The 18,702-nt window shown below is 37.6% G+C and overlaps 1 protein-coding gene across 17 annotated transcripts in view; it reads right to left on the bottom strand.

Moving 5' to 3' along the window:
* Nucleotides 1-18,702, bottom strand: part of PTPRD (protein tyrosine phosphatase receptor type D) — a 1,483,320-nt gene that overhangs the window by 69,626 nt on the left and 1,394,992 nt on the right. For all 17 annotated transcript variants that reach the window (XM_058672196.1, XM_058672195.1, XM_058672202.1 and 14 more), the window contains one exon: nt 976-1,099. In XM_058672196.1, coding sequence (XP_058528179.1) covers nt 976-1,099 — 124 coding nt within the window. The remainder of the gene's footprint in view (nt 1-975; nt 1,100-18,702) is intronic.

Genomic DNA, 18,702 nt, shown 5'->3' with positions numbered 1-18,702 from the left:
TTTCATCTAAGGAGCTGCTTTAGCCAAATTAAATACAATATGCTTGCTGAACATGAACCCGTAATTGTTTTAATATGGTACATAGAAAGGATTTGGTAATGGAAAGAAGTAAATAGAAATTACCCTCTTGGGCCTGAAATGGTAGCCTTGCGACTAAAGGCCACACCTTGCACGCCTGGGATCTGATATGGGTGCTGGTTCAAATCCTGCTGCCCCATGTTCCTTCTAGCTCTCTGCTTATGGCTTGGGAAGGCAGCAGAGGATGGCCCAAAGCCTTGGGATCCTGCACCCATGTGGGAGGCCTGGAAGAGGCTACTGGTTCCTGGCTTTGGATCAGCTCTAATCCTGCCACTGTTACTAACTGATAAGTGAAGCAGTGAATGGAAGCTCTTTCTCTCTATCTCTCCTTCTCTAATTCTGACTTTCCAATAAAAATATATTTTTTTTTAAAAAAAGAAACCAGTCTTTTTCTAGATTCTTCAGGGAAGCTGCGTATATTTGAGGAGTAACCCTCATCAGTCTTTCCCTCTTAAATACACTTCCTGCAATTTTAAAAGACAGATTACCAAGCAATCCACAAATTAGATATATCAGACACTTGCATTGTGTTTAATTTATATTAATTACCACACCATCGACTCCTAACCTTTTGACTGTCCCCAGGGAAAATCCAGGTCTATTTATTAGAGTACGATCTCCTCAAACCCTTTATAGTAACCAGTTAGTTGACAGGCCTCTTGACAATTACCTGTTCATTCACAAACATCAACAACCATCACTAAAGTGGGTAAGAACAATTTCCTCCCGAGATGAAATACTGATTACGTCTTTAATGTGTGCTGTGTTAGAGTATTTGTGTGAGGAAGAAAGAGCTGGAACGAATGATACCTGAATCGTGTTCCTCAGTAAATTATTCTCATCCACAAACTTAAATTCATGACAATAACAGTATTAACAGTGTCTGCATGTCCTTACCTTCTATTGCTGATAGCAGCACCCGGGAATGATCATATGCGATTACATTTGCATATCTATTCTTTGGTTTGTTTACTTCCAAGTTTGAATGTTCCCATGTGAACTGCTGGCCAGGGTCAATTGACTTTAATAGAAAAACAGCACATATACACAAAATCAATACTGAATAACATCAGATTATAGGCATTTATCACAAACAACAAACAATCTAAAGAGAAAATTCTGAACCTAGGCTTCATCAAGATGCTCTTAACTGTGAAGCGGAACACTATTTTCACCAGTATAACATGAAATGATTAGTCATAGTAAGAAACAATGATCGTCACCAACGTTGATTTCAAAGAAAACAAAATCAATACAGACATCCCGTTAATACTGAAAGGCAACCATTTGTTTCATACTTTTCCATTTAACTCCACCGTTGTAGTATTCTTTCCAGTTCTATGGACATTATTTTACTGATCACTCCTCCTTCTTGTTTTCTATCTAGGCCATCTTAATCTCCAAGCTGATTGGTATTCCCCTGGCTTTGCTGGGCACGGACTTTCCTGTTTGTTTTTGAGCTACATGCTCACATCTTAACAGTAATTTAAGACTTGGTCAGTTCTTCATCACACGCTATTGCCAGTGACAGAAAGCAATTTCTACAAACAGCACAGTAGTAACAAAGGGAGCTTATGATAAATCTTAATGCTCATTTGAGATAGGATATCAGTTTATAACCCAGCACAGAATCTAATTATCCCCTATCATTTTATGTTATTATTTTATAAAGCTTGTTGCTTTTTAATTGTATCCGTTTCTGAATTTGAAAATCAACAATTTAAAATATTATATAGGTACAAAATATTTGCATAGGTATAACAAATATTATAAAGGTATAAAATATTTTCCCTTTTAAGCAGGATTATTAATTCAAGACCAAATTCAGGCTTGATTATAAAAACTCAAGGGCATTAAAAAATTTCTAGCACTGATACAGAAATCAAAATAGCTTTCAACACAGTAAGATTGGCACCTTTTTAAGATTTATAATTTCACAGTATATGGAGACAGTTTAGCAACAACATAAACATGATTTTTAAATGGTTCAAATTGGTTTTCAAAAATAATGATAAAATAAGGTACTACTGACACAACAGTTTTTTTTTTGAAGTAAGGTCAGTTTATTATGTTAATGGAATTCTCACGATTATTTTTGCTTCTGAGTCTTTTCCTTGCATTTATATACGCATATAGAAGTTGGAAGTAAAGTATATCTAACAGTCATCACAATACTAAAAGACATTTGCTTTCTGTTAAAAGACAGAATCCAGTGCTGTAGCAAAATGCATGGAGTACCATGAGTCAAGCCTATTAATCGTCTTGTGTGGTCTCCAATACACTAAAATCCTCGGCAGGTTAGACCGAAATCTCCTATTTACTAAGGGATATAACACCTTTTCCCTTTCTCAGGTTAATCTTCACATAAAATTGTAATCGTGGAATAGCGTTAAGGAAACTAATTATTCTTGCCTGCGATTCTAAAGAATAATGTAATTAAAGGACATTTCAATTTGTTTCTCCAGGGAAATTTATCATGTCTTCTGCAGAATATAATTCCTTCCAAATATTCCAAGAGCAAAAGTATCTGAAGTATGCAGATGTCTCATTGGGAGCCTTTTAATCAGTCTTGAACCTTGTCTTCACAGAAGCACTCCATTCAATGACCAAGACCTATCTTTGAAATTCTCTCAAATGGGTTGTAAGTGTATAATCCAACAGGCACTCCTGAAGCCCAGATCTTTACTGCCTGTGGTCCTGAGTGATACTGCCCCTCTAATCTCGTATTCCAATTCACTCTTCATTCCTCTGTTAAACAACCTTTCTAATAGGGACAGTCTAAGTCCCTACTGGTTTGTGGTAAAGTACAGCTTAAATTCAAAATTCTTTAGCTTTTGGTTCTACCTATACAGCAGCAGTTTTTTCCGTCTGTGGCATAGCTTGCTCAGTAAATGGTTCAACACGAGAATTTCAAATAAATAGAGCTGATAAAGAAATGTTTTGAATCATGTTCAAGAAATAACTCACTATCAACTCAGAACAAGATGACAGAGCAGACTAGGGAAACCTCACAATTCACATTTTAATACCTATTATCATATGGCTTAGTAATTAAAGTACATGATCCTGAAATTACAGCTAATACTGATATTCTACTTTAATCTGATGAACATTACTGGGTACAAAAACTACTTACACCTCAATCTCGGAAATACCTCAAGCAGCTGCTAATGTCACTGGAGATCTCCCTTTGATAGCCTTAATGAAGATCCCTCAAAGATGCATAAAATGATATGCTCTAATTATTGTGACGAAATTTCATCTATCAACTCAAAGATATTTTTAAGCCATGTCCTTTCCTCATCTTTCCTCATCAGCCTAATGCATGGTTTGTTTGGTATCTGTACTGAAGAGTTTAAAAACTGATAAAGGCAAGATGAGTTATGTGTCACATATGTTAATTTGCTTATACTCAAAGAGTCCCAGAGAAGACACACTGTAAGTAACAGATCCACTTATTACAGTATGTTAATAACTGCCAGGCTATTAAATTTAACATGCAATATCATGTTTAATTTTCACAACTGTGATGGGGTAGACATTGTTGATTTTTCACTTGGCAGATGAAGGAATTGAAGAAAGGAAAGATTAATTCATTAAGTCTGAGATTCTTTGTGACAGGCACTGTGTGTTATTTGCTGAGTAAATAATTAGGTTAATTACACACAGATAGACTCATATAGTTACCCTCAAACCCAGGTCTGAGTATTTCAAAACTTAGCTGAGAAATACCATTCAGTAAATACTAACCTTCAACAAGGCTACGCAAGAATCCAAAATACCAGTGCAAACAGAAGTGGCCCAACTGGTAAAATAACACCTAAACATGGCTATCCTTTTTCTTACCAATCTGAATGATATTTCTTCCCAACCTCATCCTGTGTTATTTTGGGGCAATTACATAAGAACTCAAGTTTTAAAAATGCGGTTGGCTTCACATGGATGATAAAACAGATGGGATACAGCTTACATTTATACTCATTTTGCAAGGATCAAACAAACATTGATTAAATAATGCTGACTTGTCTTTGTGCAACACAGCACTCATCCATCTGTATCTATCTGTCTGACTGAACATTTAACAACACACAGCATAGGTCATTATTTTTGGAGCTTGTCAGAATGCTGAGAGCAGTAAACTCAGAAAAGAATAATGAAAGTAGGTGAACTATACTGAGATCTTTTACCACTGTGTTTTCATAAAAATAAAACTGGCTAAGGAAAATCAAATCGCAATTATACATAGGATGGGGTTTCAAAAAGTATGGAGAAATGGAGTTAAAAGATAAGCTTATTATACTCCTTTTTAAAAATCCAAGCAAATAAATGGTATTCATGAAAGGAAAATGCAGATTTCAAATTCTTTTTGCACCACAATGAATTTACCTTTAAATTCAATTATCCATGAAACTTTTTTGAAATCACTGTATAACTGTACAAGGTCAAGATGCTGGGATAACTGTGACCCTTCTTCTCAAACCCCACGATGTTGTGTTGCTGAGTTGCTTTGCCTTTTTGCTATCTGGCTACTACTACTGCTGTCTTCAAAAAGAACAACGCAATGACTACATGGATAATAGGTAATGGTGGATCCGGAAGGACAGAGAAGTCAACCTCATTCTTTGGCTGACCATACATAGTACTGCTAAGAAGTTAAGCAGAGGTCATCCCAACACAAGTCATAACAATTTGAAATAAGCACCCTGTATCCTGATGTACACAATCCCATTTTTTGAGCTTGCTGTATTTGTATGTGAACTTGACTCTCCCTTGTCTCTACTCATGCTTCCAGCTTTGTCTACCACAACATCCTTCTGTATGAGACAGCTGTCATCCCAACACCCAGGCAAAAGTCCAACTGCCAAGCTGGCATCCTGGACAGGTTTTATTCAATCTCTCTGAGGAGTGTTTTACAACTTAGAAATGAAATGTTAGTTTTTGTAGTCACCAGTTGACTCCTAGATTTTTACATATGCTACATTTGGGGGCTGTGTTGTAGCACAGTACATAAAAAACCTCTGAACAGCAGCATTCCCTATGGGCAATGAGTTTGTAACTCAATCAATCTGTTGAGGTCAAGGTGGATCAAATAGATGGGAAATCCTCCTTGTACATTAAATTTTAGAAAAAGGAATGTTTCAAGTAGAGACTTGCTAATTCCACCCTGTATGAATCTGTAACCTGACAGTTCAAATTCCTCCCCTTTTTTGGGGGGGGGGGTAATTTGGATTTACCATTATTTTAATGAATGCATAAAGTTATACATATTTATGGAGTACTATGTGATGATTTGGGATACACTGTGTGATGTTCAAATCAAGATAAACATATTTATTTCCTCAAACATTTATCATTTTCTCTACGATGAAGCAATTGCAACTGTCTTAAAATAGGAAAGTGGAAAATAAATTACATATATAACAGATGGGTTTATAATTTTTCACTCTATTCTTGATAGAAAATCAGAATTAACATGCAATTATTCAATAGTTGCAACAGTTACTATTTACTGTTTTCTTTGTCGTTTATATCAATAAACTCATTTTACCTTCTTAAAGAGTATAGGCCATAGTTGTCATTAAGATTATAATTCTCCAGATGAGGAAACCTAGGCACATAGAAGCCAAATAACTTTCTCAGAGCCTTGCTGCCAGTACTGAGAGAAGGGAGCCACAATAGGGCCTTAGGCATTTTGACCTCAGAATCCGACTGCCTAGTCTCCATGCTATGCTTCTTTCATGGCCCAGCTGGAGAGGATTCCATGATTGTATTACATTTTCCCTTCACAATTCAAACACAATACAAGGAAGGCTGGAAACTAAACATCTACACAGTGTTGCTTTTCTACAGCTGGAATTCAAAACGTACAACAAAGGGGATAGTCAATTTTATAGTCACAGTGTAGATTTTACAGACATCAGATTATAGTCACTCAATAAAATTACAACCCATTATGAGAGTGACCTTTTCAAATGAAGCTCAGGTCATCATTTAAAATCCTTTAACAATTCTGGGAAATCTGACCTTGTTATCTTGAAGAGAAACATAATATGTATATGCAAATCCCCACACAACAGCAGTGGCTCTGTGTTTTTCCACCCATCTACCCACCAAGAGAGCAACCACAAAATATTCCTTTAGAAACTCATCAAAGAGAAAACACAAAGAAAGATTCATACTGCTTTTGTGTAAATGTGCATTTCTTTAAACAACTGACAATAATTTAATTATATAGAAGGAACAGGCAAACCACTTCACTAGGCAAAGTCTAGGTCAGACCAACCGCTGTCTTTTTTTTACAGGAAATTAAACTTTCAGTGACCTTAACTTTCAGAGAAACACTATCTTTCCCCCACAAAGTTCCCCATTGGTTGGCTCTTTTGGCTCTTAGTTACTTTTTGTCCTGAGATGCTCTGAAGTTTAAAAGAGCAATCTGCTATTGACTGCGTATTTCTGCAATGAAGCCAAGTTTTAATTCTAACACATTCTCTCTTACCTACATTGGAGAAAGAGTAAATCAACATATAGCCACATGTAAAAGATCCATGTTTGCACAGTTGGAAATGGTTGTCTTTTGCACAATTACCAAAGGCATACAATTGGCATAATGAGTGCTTTCTTCAAAGAGAACCTGAGTTCAGTTAAATCCAATGATAAATTAGAATGTGAGGAAGGAGTGGAAGACCAGGTGAGTGCAAAGTTCAGAAATCAAAGCCCAGGGTTTTAGCTTTCTGGTTGTCACTGGTCAGTGTTGAAGGCTCTGTTTTGCTCTGTGTTCCATTTAATACTGATGTGACAATGATTTCAGGTTTACGCACTCAATTTTCTCCTATTTCTATCTAATTAGTTATCACATCTTACCTTCTCTGTTACTATCATAGTGACTGATCTAGGCCACACTAGGGTGTGAAGGATTGAATTAGTAATCTTTCAAGACTCTGTGTTATGCAATGAATGGATGTGGGAGTAACCCACCTTTCATAGCAGAAAACCATTCAGAATTTATGAATGTATCACACTAAAAGGTATTAATAGATGTTTCGATCAAATACTTTTAATATACAATTAAAATGCTGCCTTCCAAGGACTTCTGAGAAATTGGATTAAAAGATACGTTTAGGGCCCGGCGGCATGGCCTAGTGGCTAAAGTCCTCGCCTTGAAAGCCCCGGGATCCCATATGGGCGCAGGTTCTAATCCCGGCAGCTCCACTTCCCATCCAGCTCCCTGCTTGTGGCCTGGGAAAGCAGTTGAGGATGGCCCAATGCATTGGGACCCTGCACCCATGTGGGAGACCCGGAAGAAGTTCCAGGTTCCCGGCTTCGGATTGGCGCGTACCGGCCCGTTGCGGCTCACTGGGGAGTGAAACATCGGACAGAAGATCTTCCTCTCTGTCTCTCCTCCTCTCTGTATATCCGGCTTTCCAATAACAATAAAAATCTTAAAAAAAAAAAAAAGATACGTTTAAAGGCTGACATGGTGCTTAACATGCTAATCCCTTACCACATAGGCATTGGTTTGTGCTCTGGCTGCTCCATTTCCAATCTAGTTCTATGGTTATGGCCTAGGAAAGCAGTGCCGGATGTTTACGTCCTTGGGTCCCTTCACCTATGTGGGAGACCTGTAAGAGGCTCCTGCCTCCTGGCTTTGGATAAGCTCACCTCTGGCTATTTTGGCCATTAGGGGAGTAAACCAGCTGATGAAATTTCTTTCTCTGCCTCTCTATAAATCTTTCTTTCCAATAAAAATAATATCCTAAAAAGGGTTAAGTTAATCATATTTCAAAACCTTGGTAATCTACATGTGGTTTTTCCTTATCATTCATAGTTTCTTTCACAAAGGCTATCATTTATTCCTACAAGTGCATTAAAATCACCTTATTTGCCATGGGTTCAAAAGGTGAAAAAACAAAGAAAGCTACGGAATTCTTTAACTCAATAGTAGAGCAAAGGAGCATGATGTTTACCTGGAGGATGAAATGCGAAGCTATCTTCCTTAGTCTGTATTGTAACTATGTAAAATTTGTTCACGTGATATAAATTAAAAATTAATGGGTGCCATGACAGATGAAAATGTATGGGGGAGAAAAATAAGCCCTGTCAAAAGAATCTAACATTTACAAAATAGTCATTCAATTTATAGTAATTCACAGGAACAGCCATGGTGCTAGGTGTTAGAAACAAATCACATGAGTTTCTAACTGTAGGATTTATTATGTCTAAACAGTTCTTCTATTGCACTTACACGGTTGTTTTGCAAGCACAAGCAAATGCGGTTGTGCAGAAATGGGGTCAGGAACTTCCACTTATGTATCTAAGTTGTTGATAAACACAAACATTCTCTATCATGTATGAAAATATTTATTTTAACATTTTTTGTTTTAATTCGCGTTCCCAAATACCACAGTTGGCCTCAAGAGTAAATAATACAGACATATAAAGAACAGAGCCATTGCTGGAAAGCCATAAAAAGATGCACATTGCTTTTTAATATGCTCCACATCTTTCCTAACACTACTAATGGCGGAAGACTTCCTTTTTTTCCAAACTCAGTGATGTAGAGGAATGAGAGTAGCAATACTTTTCATCCTGTTGCTTTGGTTTTTAACTCTCTCCTATAGAAATCAGTGAGTAGTGGCTCCAGTTGCGCAATCGGTTAGCGCGTGGTACTTATAAGACAGTATGGCTGTGAGAAATCAGTGAGTAATAAAAAGGTGTGCGCAGATTTATGGTTAATGTCTTAAAGACTATAGTATCACAAGCAGCAATCTGTACAAACGGTTTACAGATTAGTGTTTCTGTTGTTTGGAAAATAAACCAAGAATCCTGCACTTAACAGAATGTGTGGAGCAAGAAAAAACTTTCAGATGTGTTAAATTATATGGTTAAACATTGCTTGTTATATTTTTTTAATCACTATTTTTATTGGAAAGGAAACTTTGTAGAAAGATGGAGAGAAAGAATTCTTCCATCTCTTCCATCCACTGGTTAACTCCCCAAAGGCTGCAATGGCTGGAGCTAAGCTGATTCCAAACCAAAAGCAAGACGCTTCTTTCAGATCCCTCAGGTGGGTGCTGAGTCCCAAGACTTTGGCTTGTCCTCCTCTGCTCTGCCAGACCATAAACAGGGAGCTGGATGGGAAGTGGAGCAGCCAGGACAGGAAACACAGCCAAAATGGTGCGTAGAGCTTGAAGGTGGAGAATTAGCCAATTGAGCCAACCCACTGGCTCCTGCTTGTTGAATGTGTAGAAAGCAATTAATAGGGGTCTGTATTAGGGGTCAACAGGCTACACTACTGCTCATGAGGCTGGCATCACACATGAGTGCCAGTTAGATTTCCAGCTGCTCTACTGGAGCAGAAGCAGAAGATGGCCCTAGCAGTTGAGCCCCTGCCACCTACATGGATGTCACAGATGGAGTCTTAGATTTAGGTTTCAGCCTGGCACAGCCCTGGTTGTTGCAGTCAGTTGAGAAATACATCAATATATGTAAGATTTTTCTCTATTTCCCCCTCTTGCTCCCCTTCTGTTATTCTACCCTTCAGACTTATATTTTAAAGAGAAAAATAACTACAATAGCTTTATAACAAGAAGTTATTTTATCAGCTATCATTCAGAGACTACAATACTTAGTAATCGAAATGCGTCGAATATTCCTAGGAAGAGGAGAGAATGACACTTGTGTATATGCAAAAGACTAATGTAATTATTCTTTAGATAGATTTTCTGATGCGTAGACTTACACTAAACATGCCAGAGTTATATTCTGTCATTTCCATGGATAAAGGAGCTGTAGTTTTTGGCATCAAATCAATAAGAATAATGTGCCAGTCTCCCATGGCTCTTTGAATGCGAACACATATGTGCAGACCCAAATAAATGCAGCACAAACCACCTGAGGCAAACACATTACTCACAGAATGTGAGGTGTTTCACTTTCCCTGCTTCTACCTATTGTCCTATGTGAGATAATCCCTTAATGAAGACGATCTTAGTGACCAGGCATGCCCACCTTCTCTCTAAGGCTAATACATTTGATTTTGCATGGAAGCCCAAAACTATGGCAGATGCCCAGGTAATGCATGCAAAAAAATTCATTTCTGCCTCCCACATATTAAAATGCCCAGCCAAGATAGTCACATTTCTTACTTTGTCCTTTTCACTTGATAATGGAAACCACCCAGAAAATACTGCAAAGGAAATTTCAAGAGACAAACTAACTCATGAATGAATAGCTTTCTTTTCATCACTGTTGTGACATGTAACTGGATTTAAGAAGGAAAGTAACAGAGACAAATGTCATCTAGGTTTGTAAAAAAATAAGTCATTTTAAAAATTCCTTACTCATCTCATCCCCAAACATTTAAATGTAACTAGCTCCAATTATATCTGAAATTCTACATGTGTCTTTTGGGCATAGTACATCCACTAAGAACCCTATGTTGATGCTATCATTACTCCTTTGAGGTTAAGTAACAATACCATACCAAATACAGATCTCCAACTAAAGAGGACACAAAAGTTTTTCAGCTAGTACTTATACCACAGCACTGACTTAGAGATTTCATAAAATATTTACAATCTAAAGTACCATGTGAATTTTGCTCTTACCTGCAATAAGAAAATGTAAGGCTGGCACAACTCAACACTTTCTGGAATTTTAGATTTTATTTCTAAACTAAAAGATTACTTTTGGGGCCAGCACAGTGGTGTATCATGCTAATTCTCCACCTTAGGAACTGGTATCCCATATGGATGCTGGTTCATATCCCGCTATCCCATTTCCAATCCAGTTCCCAGCTATCAGCCTTGGAAAGCAGCAGAGGTTTCACGTGATTATTTGTGCTCCTGCACCCATGTGAGAGACTTGGAAGAAGCTCCTGGCTCCCAGCTTTGGATCAGCCCAGCTGCGGCCCTTGCAGCTATTTGGAGGAATGAATCATTGGTGGAAGCCCACTATTGGTCTCTCCCTTGCTAACTCTTTCAAGTAAAACAAATAAAACTTTTTCCTGTAAAAAGTACCTTTCAAATATTTTCCTGTTTCATGTAAAATGTACACTGGTTCACATAATAAATTTAGATGCCTTTCCAGGTAAAATAATTGAGTCTTAGAAGACTTAAGGCATTTTCCGTAAGTCAAACTTGTAGTCCAGAAGAACTAGGTGAACTAGGAAGCAAATTTTAAATTTCTGAATTTGAAGTCTGAGATCTTAATTTTCCATTCTATTATATAAGTAAATTATAAATTTACTATCACAAAGCTTCATTCCTTATTGCAAAACTGCATAATAAGGAACATAGATTAAATGCCAGATAGTTCTGCCAGCTTTGGCTGAGAGATGCATTTATGCCATATTTGCAAATGTTTATTTACAAATTTTCTGGTAATGAAGGACAAGCAATAGCTTTTCATTTGAACAGTCATCAGCACAAATCTCATGCAATTTCAAGGAGTGGAATCTTAGGTACAATCGTTATTCATTCTATACTTTTATTCCTATCTGACATAGAACAAGAAAAAATACATGTTCTCAATCTCTCCCCTGTTCTATCGATCAACAGGGTATCCCTCTCTGTATCACTCTCTCAGAAGAAATTCTACTGATGACAGCAAACGCATGCAGAGTCACTCCTTGGTAGTAGTAAGTAACAATGGAGTAAGAGGCAGAGGATTATTGGTAGAAAACACTGAGGCTGGCAAAAAGTACAAAAACTCAGAAAGGATAGGTCTGCACAGTTTTAAGGATGATGCTAATGCTCAGATGGGTGTCACTACTATGAATTCTCATGGAATATTTCTAAAAGATCGTCTTCCATAAATTTGCCATTAACAAAGACCAGGATTGTGTTAAGCACTAACCATAGCTTGCTAAATCAGAACACAAAAGTTCATGGCAGGTGTCATCTCTTATTACTCTGTTAACTCGTGGTACAGCTACATGGTCAAACGCAGGTTGCCAGTGAAAGCTATCTATTTATACCAAGGGGACACAGTAAATGCTGACAAAACACAGCAAAAATCTCACAACTGTCATGTGTTACAAAGATAGAAACAGAACTATTACTGTTAATCCAATGATTAGGTATGTGATACCTGAAAGACCAAACCACAGTTTTCTGTTTTCTGAAACAGCTTACTAAATTCTCTTGGGTGATTAACGGTGGAATGCCGATAGCACTGTTTCCACATTTGTGTCACACTTGTTTTTAACTATCTTTTTTTCCTGAACTGACATGAAGTTCTTTAAAGTCAGGAATTATCATACTGTGCTCTTCAGGGCACACAGCTCCTTGGTATAAATGTTGCATTGATTAAACTCAGTCCTAGTGAATAACTGTAAATTTTAGCCTTTGGTCCGTGATTTTCTGTTTATATTAGGGACTCTCAATCCTGACTTACTCACGCTGGCCTACTTCTGGCTTGCTGAGCGTTACTAAGTTGTATTTTGCTTTCCAGATTCTGCCCAAACCCCATTGTAGAGATCTTTTCCACATGCTTCCATATTGCCCACCATCACACACTCCAGGATGCACCATCCAATTGGCCAGTAGCTATATTTAGTTTTGCAGTATTTCTCTTTCTAAAGTTGTTTAGCTTCACTATTATAATCCTCTTGATTAATATGACAATCCATTATTTCTTCAGCTCAAAGTTGCTGAATGGAAATAGAGAATGGTATAATTTTGAAGTCTGCAAAATGGCTGGCAAAGTGCAGGTGAATGCACAATATATTTGTGTTAACTTCAACAATTTCAGATTTTTTTCTCAGTCCCATCAAAGTCTTTTAAAACTGGGAAACATATCTTATTCAATTTCATTTTTATCGTCCTCATTTTTTAAAATGTACACCAAGATCACCAAGATGGAATTCACATGCTGATGTATTCTTCAGATTATCTTCCCTGTCAATGTTGGCAGCATTCACTTTATAGTAGTTTATACTGATACCTGAGACAGCTTGAAATAATCTTTTGGCTATGTTCTAGGCCATTAGTTCACTGATCACGTTCTAGGATTTGTGAGAAGTAAAAAAAAAAAATCACCTTCTCAGTTTCAATCAGAAAAATTTGAATAGACACACCCTTTCAAGAAGATCTTTGAACATTTATTTTCAGATAACATTACTGAAAAATGACTCTATTTTTCCACATGAAAAGTACGGCGAATCAAGTGCTGGCAAAAGCAAAAAGCAAATAATAATATTTGAGTTCATTTAAAACCCCTATTATGGTTAGGCATCTTGCTTAGGGTTCAGCTGCTGGCTAGAGGACCTGAGTCTCACATCAGAGTGGTGGTGTAGGGTCCCTGACTGACTTCAGCTCTCTGTCCCAGCTTCCTACCAATATACAGCCTGGAAGACAGTGGAGATGGCACCAAGCTTTGGGTTCCTGTCACCCATATCGTAGACACAGATTGAATTTCCAGTTCCCAGCTTCATCATGGTGGCTGTTGCAGACATTATGGGAGTAACTTCATAAATGCAGCTGTCAAATATTATTTATTTACATCATATTTACTTCAATTTGAGATTATTCTATGATAATATAACAAGGCAGTAAACAGAATACAAAGAAGCTAAACAATCTTATAAATGGTAAAATGGACAAGGGGCAGGCTCTAACAACATTTCCTTACAAATAAAGATATAAAAGGGCTACCTGAACTTAAAGTTCAAATTCCCATGTTTCTTTCTGGAGAAATAGATGTCACAAAAAGTGGACAATTTTGGTAAAAATTAAGAAATATAATACTAGCTTGGTAGGTAATTTCATAGTTTAGACAAACATTAAAGAGTCCTGAGAGGGATACATAACAAGCAAGCAACTCTGCTCCTTAATCGTATTCTACATACCTTCAAGTAAAAGGATGTGAAAAAGAGTTTTTCTGCTCAAGAAATGGAAAAAAAAGAGCAGGTTTTTAAAATTTTAAATGCTTGCAAGCACTCTCACGGTACTGATCTACTGGGATTCTAAATCCTAAGATTTATTAAATGTCAGAAAATTTTTAAAATCCCATCACTCCTAATATGGTGGATATAATAAGACAAAACCCAAGTCCTATTTAGGGAGTAGGTCTTACACCTGCATGATATTGGAATTCTGACAAAATCTATTTTTTGTGCCTCCGCATTAAAGCTTGGATTAAAAAGTAAAGAAACTTTTACATTCTAAATTCAAGGGCAAAGATTACGCAATATTCACCTTTGTCCCTCCAGAGTGAAGCAAAAAAGCTTTGCTCATAGCAAGAGATAAGCAAATGATTACTGCATGGTACGAACTGAATGGAAAGATGGAAAAGTACCAACCATGTCACCAAACAAGTTGGTATTATTGTCCTTAAACATTATCGCAGAGGTAGCCAACATTTTTAGATTTGGTGTTTATTGTTCTCAGAAATATTTGGGAAAAAATGAGCAGCTTTGTTTCACAGAGTTCATTTGTTTATTGTCTAAGGAAAATTACAATCCTTGGTCTGTGGCGTCACAATTGGTTGCTGTGGGAATGATTACAGATCAAGCACAAAAAAGATTATATCCTCTTTCAAGAGCAAATGAGGAACCAAGAGCAGAGGAGGTCTTAAGGAAACAGTGATGTTCTTTTCATGCAAATATTTGTACATGAAGACTGAAGAGAAATAAATACTGAGGCTGCTAGTTTTAGCTTTGAAGAAGGTTGCTTTGCCCCTTCACCCCTCAGCGCTGGCTTAGACATAATTAACAATCCAACAAGAAATATGTGCCCTGTGATCAGCATTCTTCCACTGCTTTATTTCAGGTGGGGGAATGGCTTCCTGATTTACATACAGAATCACTCTCAGGGATACGTGGTCTCCTGCACTATCCTGACAATATGTTGCTGAAAGAAGGGGCACCGGAAAAGCAAAGTAGATTTTCCACATTGAGAAAGGACCATTTTCCATAGGGTCCAATGTTCCTCATCTCTAGAGGTCCTGCACTGCAACACAGTGCTATGGACATAACCTAACCAACTTTTCTTATTCATGACTTGATAAATGATAACATGACATCCAGTTTAGCATCAGGTGAATATTTGAGAAGAGGGAGACGCAACAGTCCACTAAAACTTTTTTCTGCTTGTTTTTAACTCAAATACACATTCATTTCACAAATACTTGCTATGGTAATAACAGGGATGTCTCATTGAACCAGATATACTCACTGTCATGAGGCAGCTTTGATGCTAGCAGAAAGCACACAATTAAAACAACGAAGAGTGTCAGCTCTCTGTCATGCAATGCAGCCATGAGCTGACCAAATGTATCACCAACACAGCGACACGTGCCCTTTACCACCTTATTCTTGTCCTTGAACTAATGGCTACGTTGGTTTACCCCAGACCCTGACAGGGGATTTTCAAACAACTCATGATCACCTTAGCTCTTGCCATCACGTATTTAAAGGAATACAAACACAGGAAATATGAATACTTGTGAAAGGTAGGAAAAAAACCAGAGGGATTTGCTGGATTGTATGTATTCGGTGCTGAAATATGAATCCTTCCCACTGATTTTCTCAGTTCAATTGGGTGAATGCATTATCTACATTAATGAAATTTTATCAAACTTTTACATAGTTATTCTAATTTACAGGATTAGTATGTTGCATTTTCACCCAGAAAAGCAAAACGTTTTTAATGTTCACATTAACATGACTACAAGATACATGACGATAGTTTAGTTTTGAGAAAATATTTTCCTACATTCATTAATTTTCTTTTATCCAGAGAATCTTCTCAGAAAATGATATTTGTTGCATACCGTGAAATGCGAAACTTACTGAATGACTTTAGCCATCATGGCCCTGAAAAATGCCTTCTCTATCACAGCCACAGAGGGAGATTGAACTCCAGGATTCCACAACTATAACCACAACTATAACCCCGTAATGGGAACTTCGTAAAGCTTGATTCAAGCCTCTAGAATTCTATGATGGATTTCTTTTCTAAATGTAATAAGAGAATTCCTTGAACTATGACAACAAAGATTAATATAAAAGGAAGAAAATGTAAATCAATGGTTAGTTTCACAGCAACACCCACCAGGGTCAATATTTTCAGCCAAAAAAAAAAAAACAGTTATTTTCCTCAAGTTTCACTGATGACAAAAAAAGGCCAATTAATCAGTGGGTAGGAAATGGGGACCACCTTCTCATATCTCTCCTAATGTGGCACCCTAACTGCTACTTATGCAAAAGTAGGCATCATTTCACTGCTCATTAACTATTCTAATTACAGTTTTTCAATCACTGCAGCCACGTGTGCAAACCTGAATCACAGACTAAGAGAGGATATGAACCCTAAGCTTAAGGAGTGGGCAGGGACATCAAAATAGTTAGAAAACAAAAAAGAAACCTCATCCTCAGACTCCCATCTTGATAACATTTATTTTAAATCACATCTTGTTAAGGTCAAAGAAACAGAACATCACGGTGTGAGAGAATCAACACAGGCCTCCCAGGCTAATCACTCACCTAACGACTGAGCTTCTATCATACACCCAGCTTACCGTGACCATATAGCACCTGACACGCTGCTCACGTGAGCGGTCACCAGCTCCTTCCCAGCTCATGTGTCAGCGGGAAGACAGAGTCAGCAGATACTGCTGGGACTGAATTCAGCTACTGGATCTAATGTCGCAGGCAAGCATCTTACCACTAGGCCAAGTGCCCATCTTATTTTATATACAATAGATTCATGAGGCTTGTTCTATTCCAGGGAACAAGCTTCTCCTTCGGCGTGGAGAAATGAAATCTAAAGGAAGTCAGAATTTGACTCGTGATATGCAAGGAAGAAGGCACCCCGCCTGTGCTCTTTACTTTTATGAAGTAGGTAGACTCTGGCCTACAGTTTAAAAAGCTAAGTTAGGAGACAAGTCAATCCCCACTGTGCTCTATTAGAGTTAAGACTGGGTCTTTATGTCTTTCAGTGCCTTCAAACACATGTGGCGCATTAGAAGTCAGGGACAATCACTTGTGACTGGGTGATTTCTAGGTTATCTCATCAAATATATTTTTACATTTGGTAAGGTTAGGCTGAAATGTTAAATATGTGTTTTCAGATACAAGGTATCGATGTTTTTATCATCTTCAAGTTAGCTGTTTTTTAATGAGAAAAACAAACAGCCACGTGAAGAAGGAGGGTATGTAATTACAGGTTCTCACTCCAAACAGGTCTTTTGGGTGTTAAATAATGTCTCTGACACTGAAAACCAAAACATAAAATATAACCATATCAATAACATACAGGGCCAATATACTTTACTGGGTTCACATGTAACAGATATAATTACTGAAGTATAATTGGTCCATTGCGAAAACTACGGTGGAAGGAATTCAACCACTAGAGGCAACTGTTTGTAGCAGTTAGATCGTTTCCTAGACACCAAACCAAGTAGATAAATATACCCTACCTGTGTACTTACTGGTTGTGAAACCATGAGCAAGTTACTTGACTTCCGGCAGTTCAGTACCATCTTCTGTCTAACTTGGAGACACAAATAGTGTCCACTTTGAAGGATTAAGCAGGATAACATGGATGCATGTGCTTCAAAAATGCCTGGCACATGTGTTATTACGGTATCTGTAGTCAGTTTTATACTTGCAAGGCACCATCAGGACAATGAGACCTTATAGAAAGGCTAGGCACTGGGAATGGCATTATGGCTTGGTGGGTAACTGCAGCACTTGCAACACTGGCTTCTCAGATGGGTGCCAGCTCATGTCCTGGCTGCTCCAGTTTCAATGCAGTTTTCTGCTGATGGCTTGAGAAAAACAGCAGATGAAAGATGGCCCAAGTGGTCGGGCCTGTCTACTGCCCATGCTGGAGACCTCGATGAAGCTGACTCAGCCCTGACCATTATGACCATTTGGGGAGTGAGTTAGCAGAAAAAAAATCTCATTTTTTGTCTCTGTCTCTGTGTGTGTGTGTGTCTTTTCTGTGACTCTTTTCAGATTAGTTTAAAAAAATCTTTAAAAAAGACTAAGTACTATTTTCAAGTGAATTAACATGATACAGAGTTTAACATTAAAGAAGAAAATAATGAAAACAGCAGTTTTAAAACTGCCAGGGAAACAAAGAAATGGCTAAGTGAAGAAAGTGGGGAGGAAGGGTGAGACGGAGAAGAGAAAGGAAAGAGAAAGGCAGGAGCAACAGAGAGAAAAAGAACGAGTTGCATTAAGTGTCTATGAGTGAGTGCTAGAGCTGGAGGACTGATGGATACCTGCTATGAAGGAAACGTAGCAAGAGAGAAATAATGCAGTTCTGATTATGCTTCATGCATGAGCTTTCCAGTTCAGGCTAAATATACCTGTTGCTGCATCTGATGACTTCAAGGCATGTTTTTAGGGCATACCCAAATCTGTAAATTTGTGGGATGTCTTAGTGTGGTAGTATGCCCAACCATTATTTTAAAAAACAAAGAATGAACTGTTAAGCTATAGTAGAAAAAAAAATGACAGATAACAATGTTACTACCATTTTACTGTAAAAATACATACATAAATAGGTGATGCCTTTTCTAGGACTAGGGATGGTGCAAACACTATCCGTTTGTGGCAGCATTGATGAAATCCTCGCACACACACACGATACATTCATTTAATTGCTTCCA

This window comes from Ochotona princeps, chromosome 14 (genome assembly GCF_030435755.1).
Source record: "Ochotona princeps isolate mOchPri1 chromosome 14, mOchPri1.hap1, whole genome shotgun sequence".
Lineage (NCBI taxonomy): Eukaryota > Metazoa > Chordata > Mammalia > Lagomorpha > Ochotonidae > Ochotona > Ochotona princeps.
The sequence above is the reverse complement of the archived record's forward strand: the minus strand, read 5'-3'. Positions and strand labels throughout refer to the sequence as shown.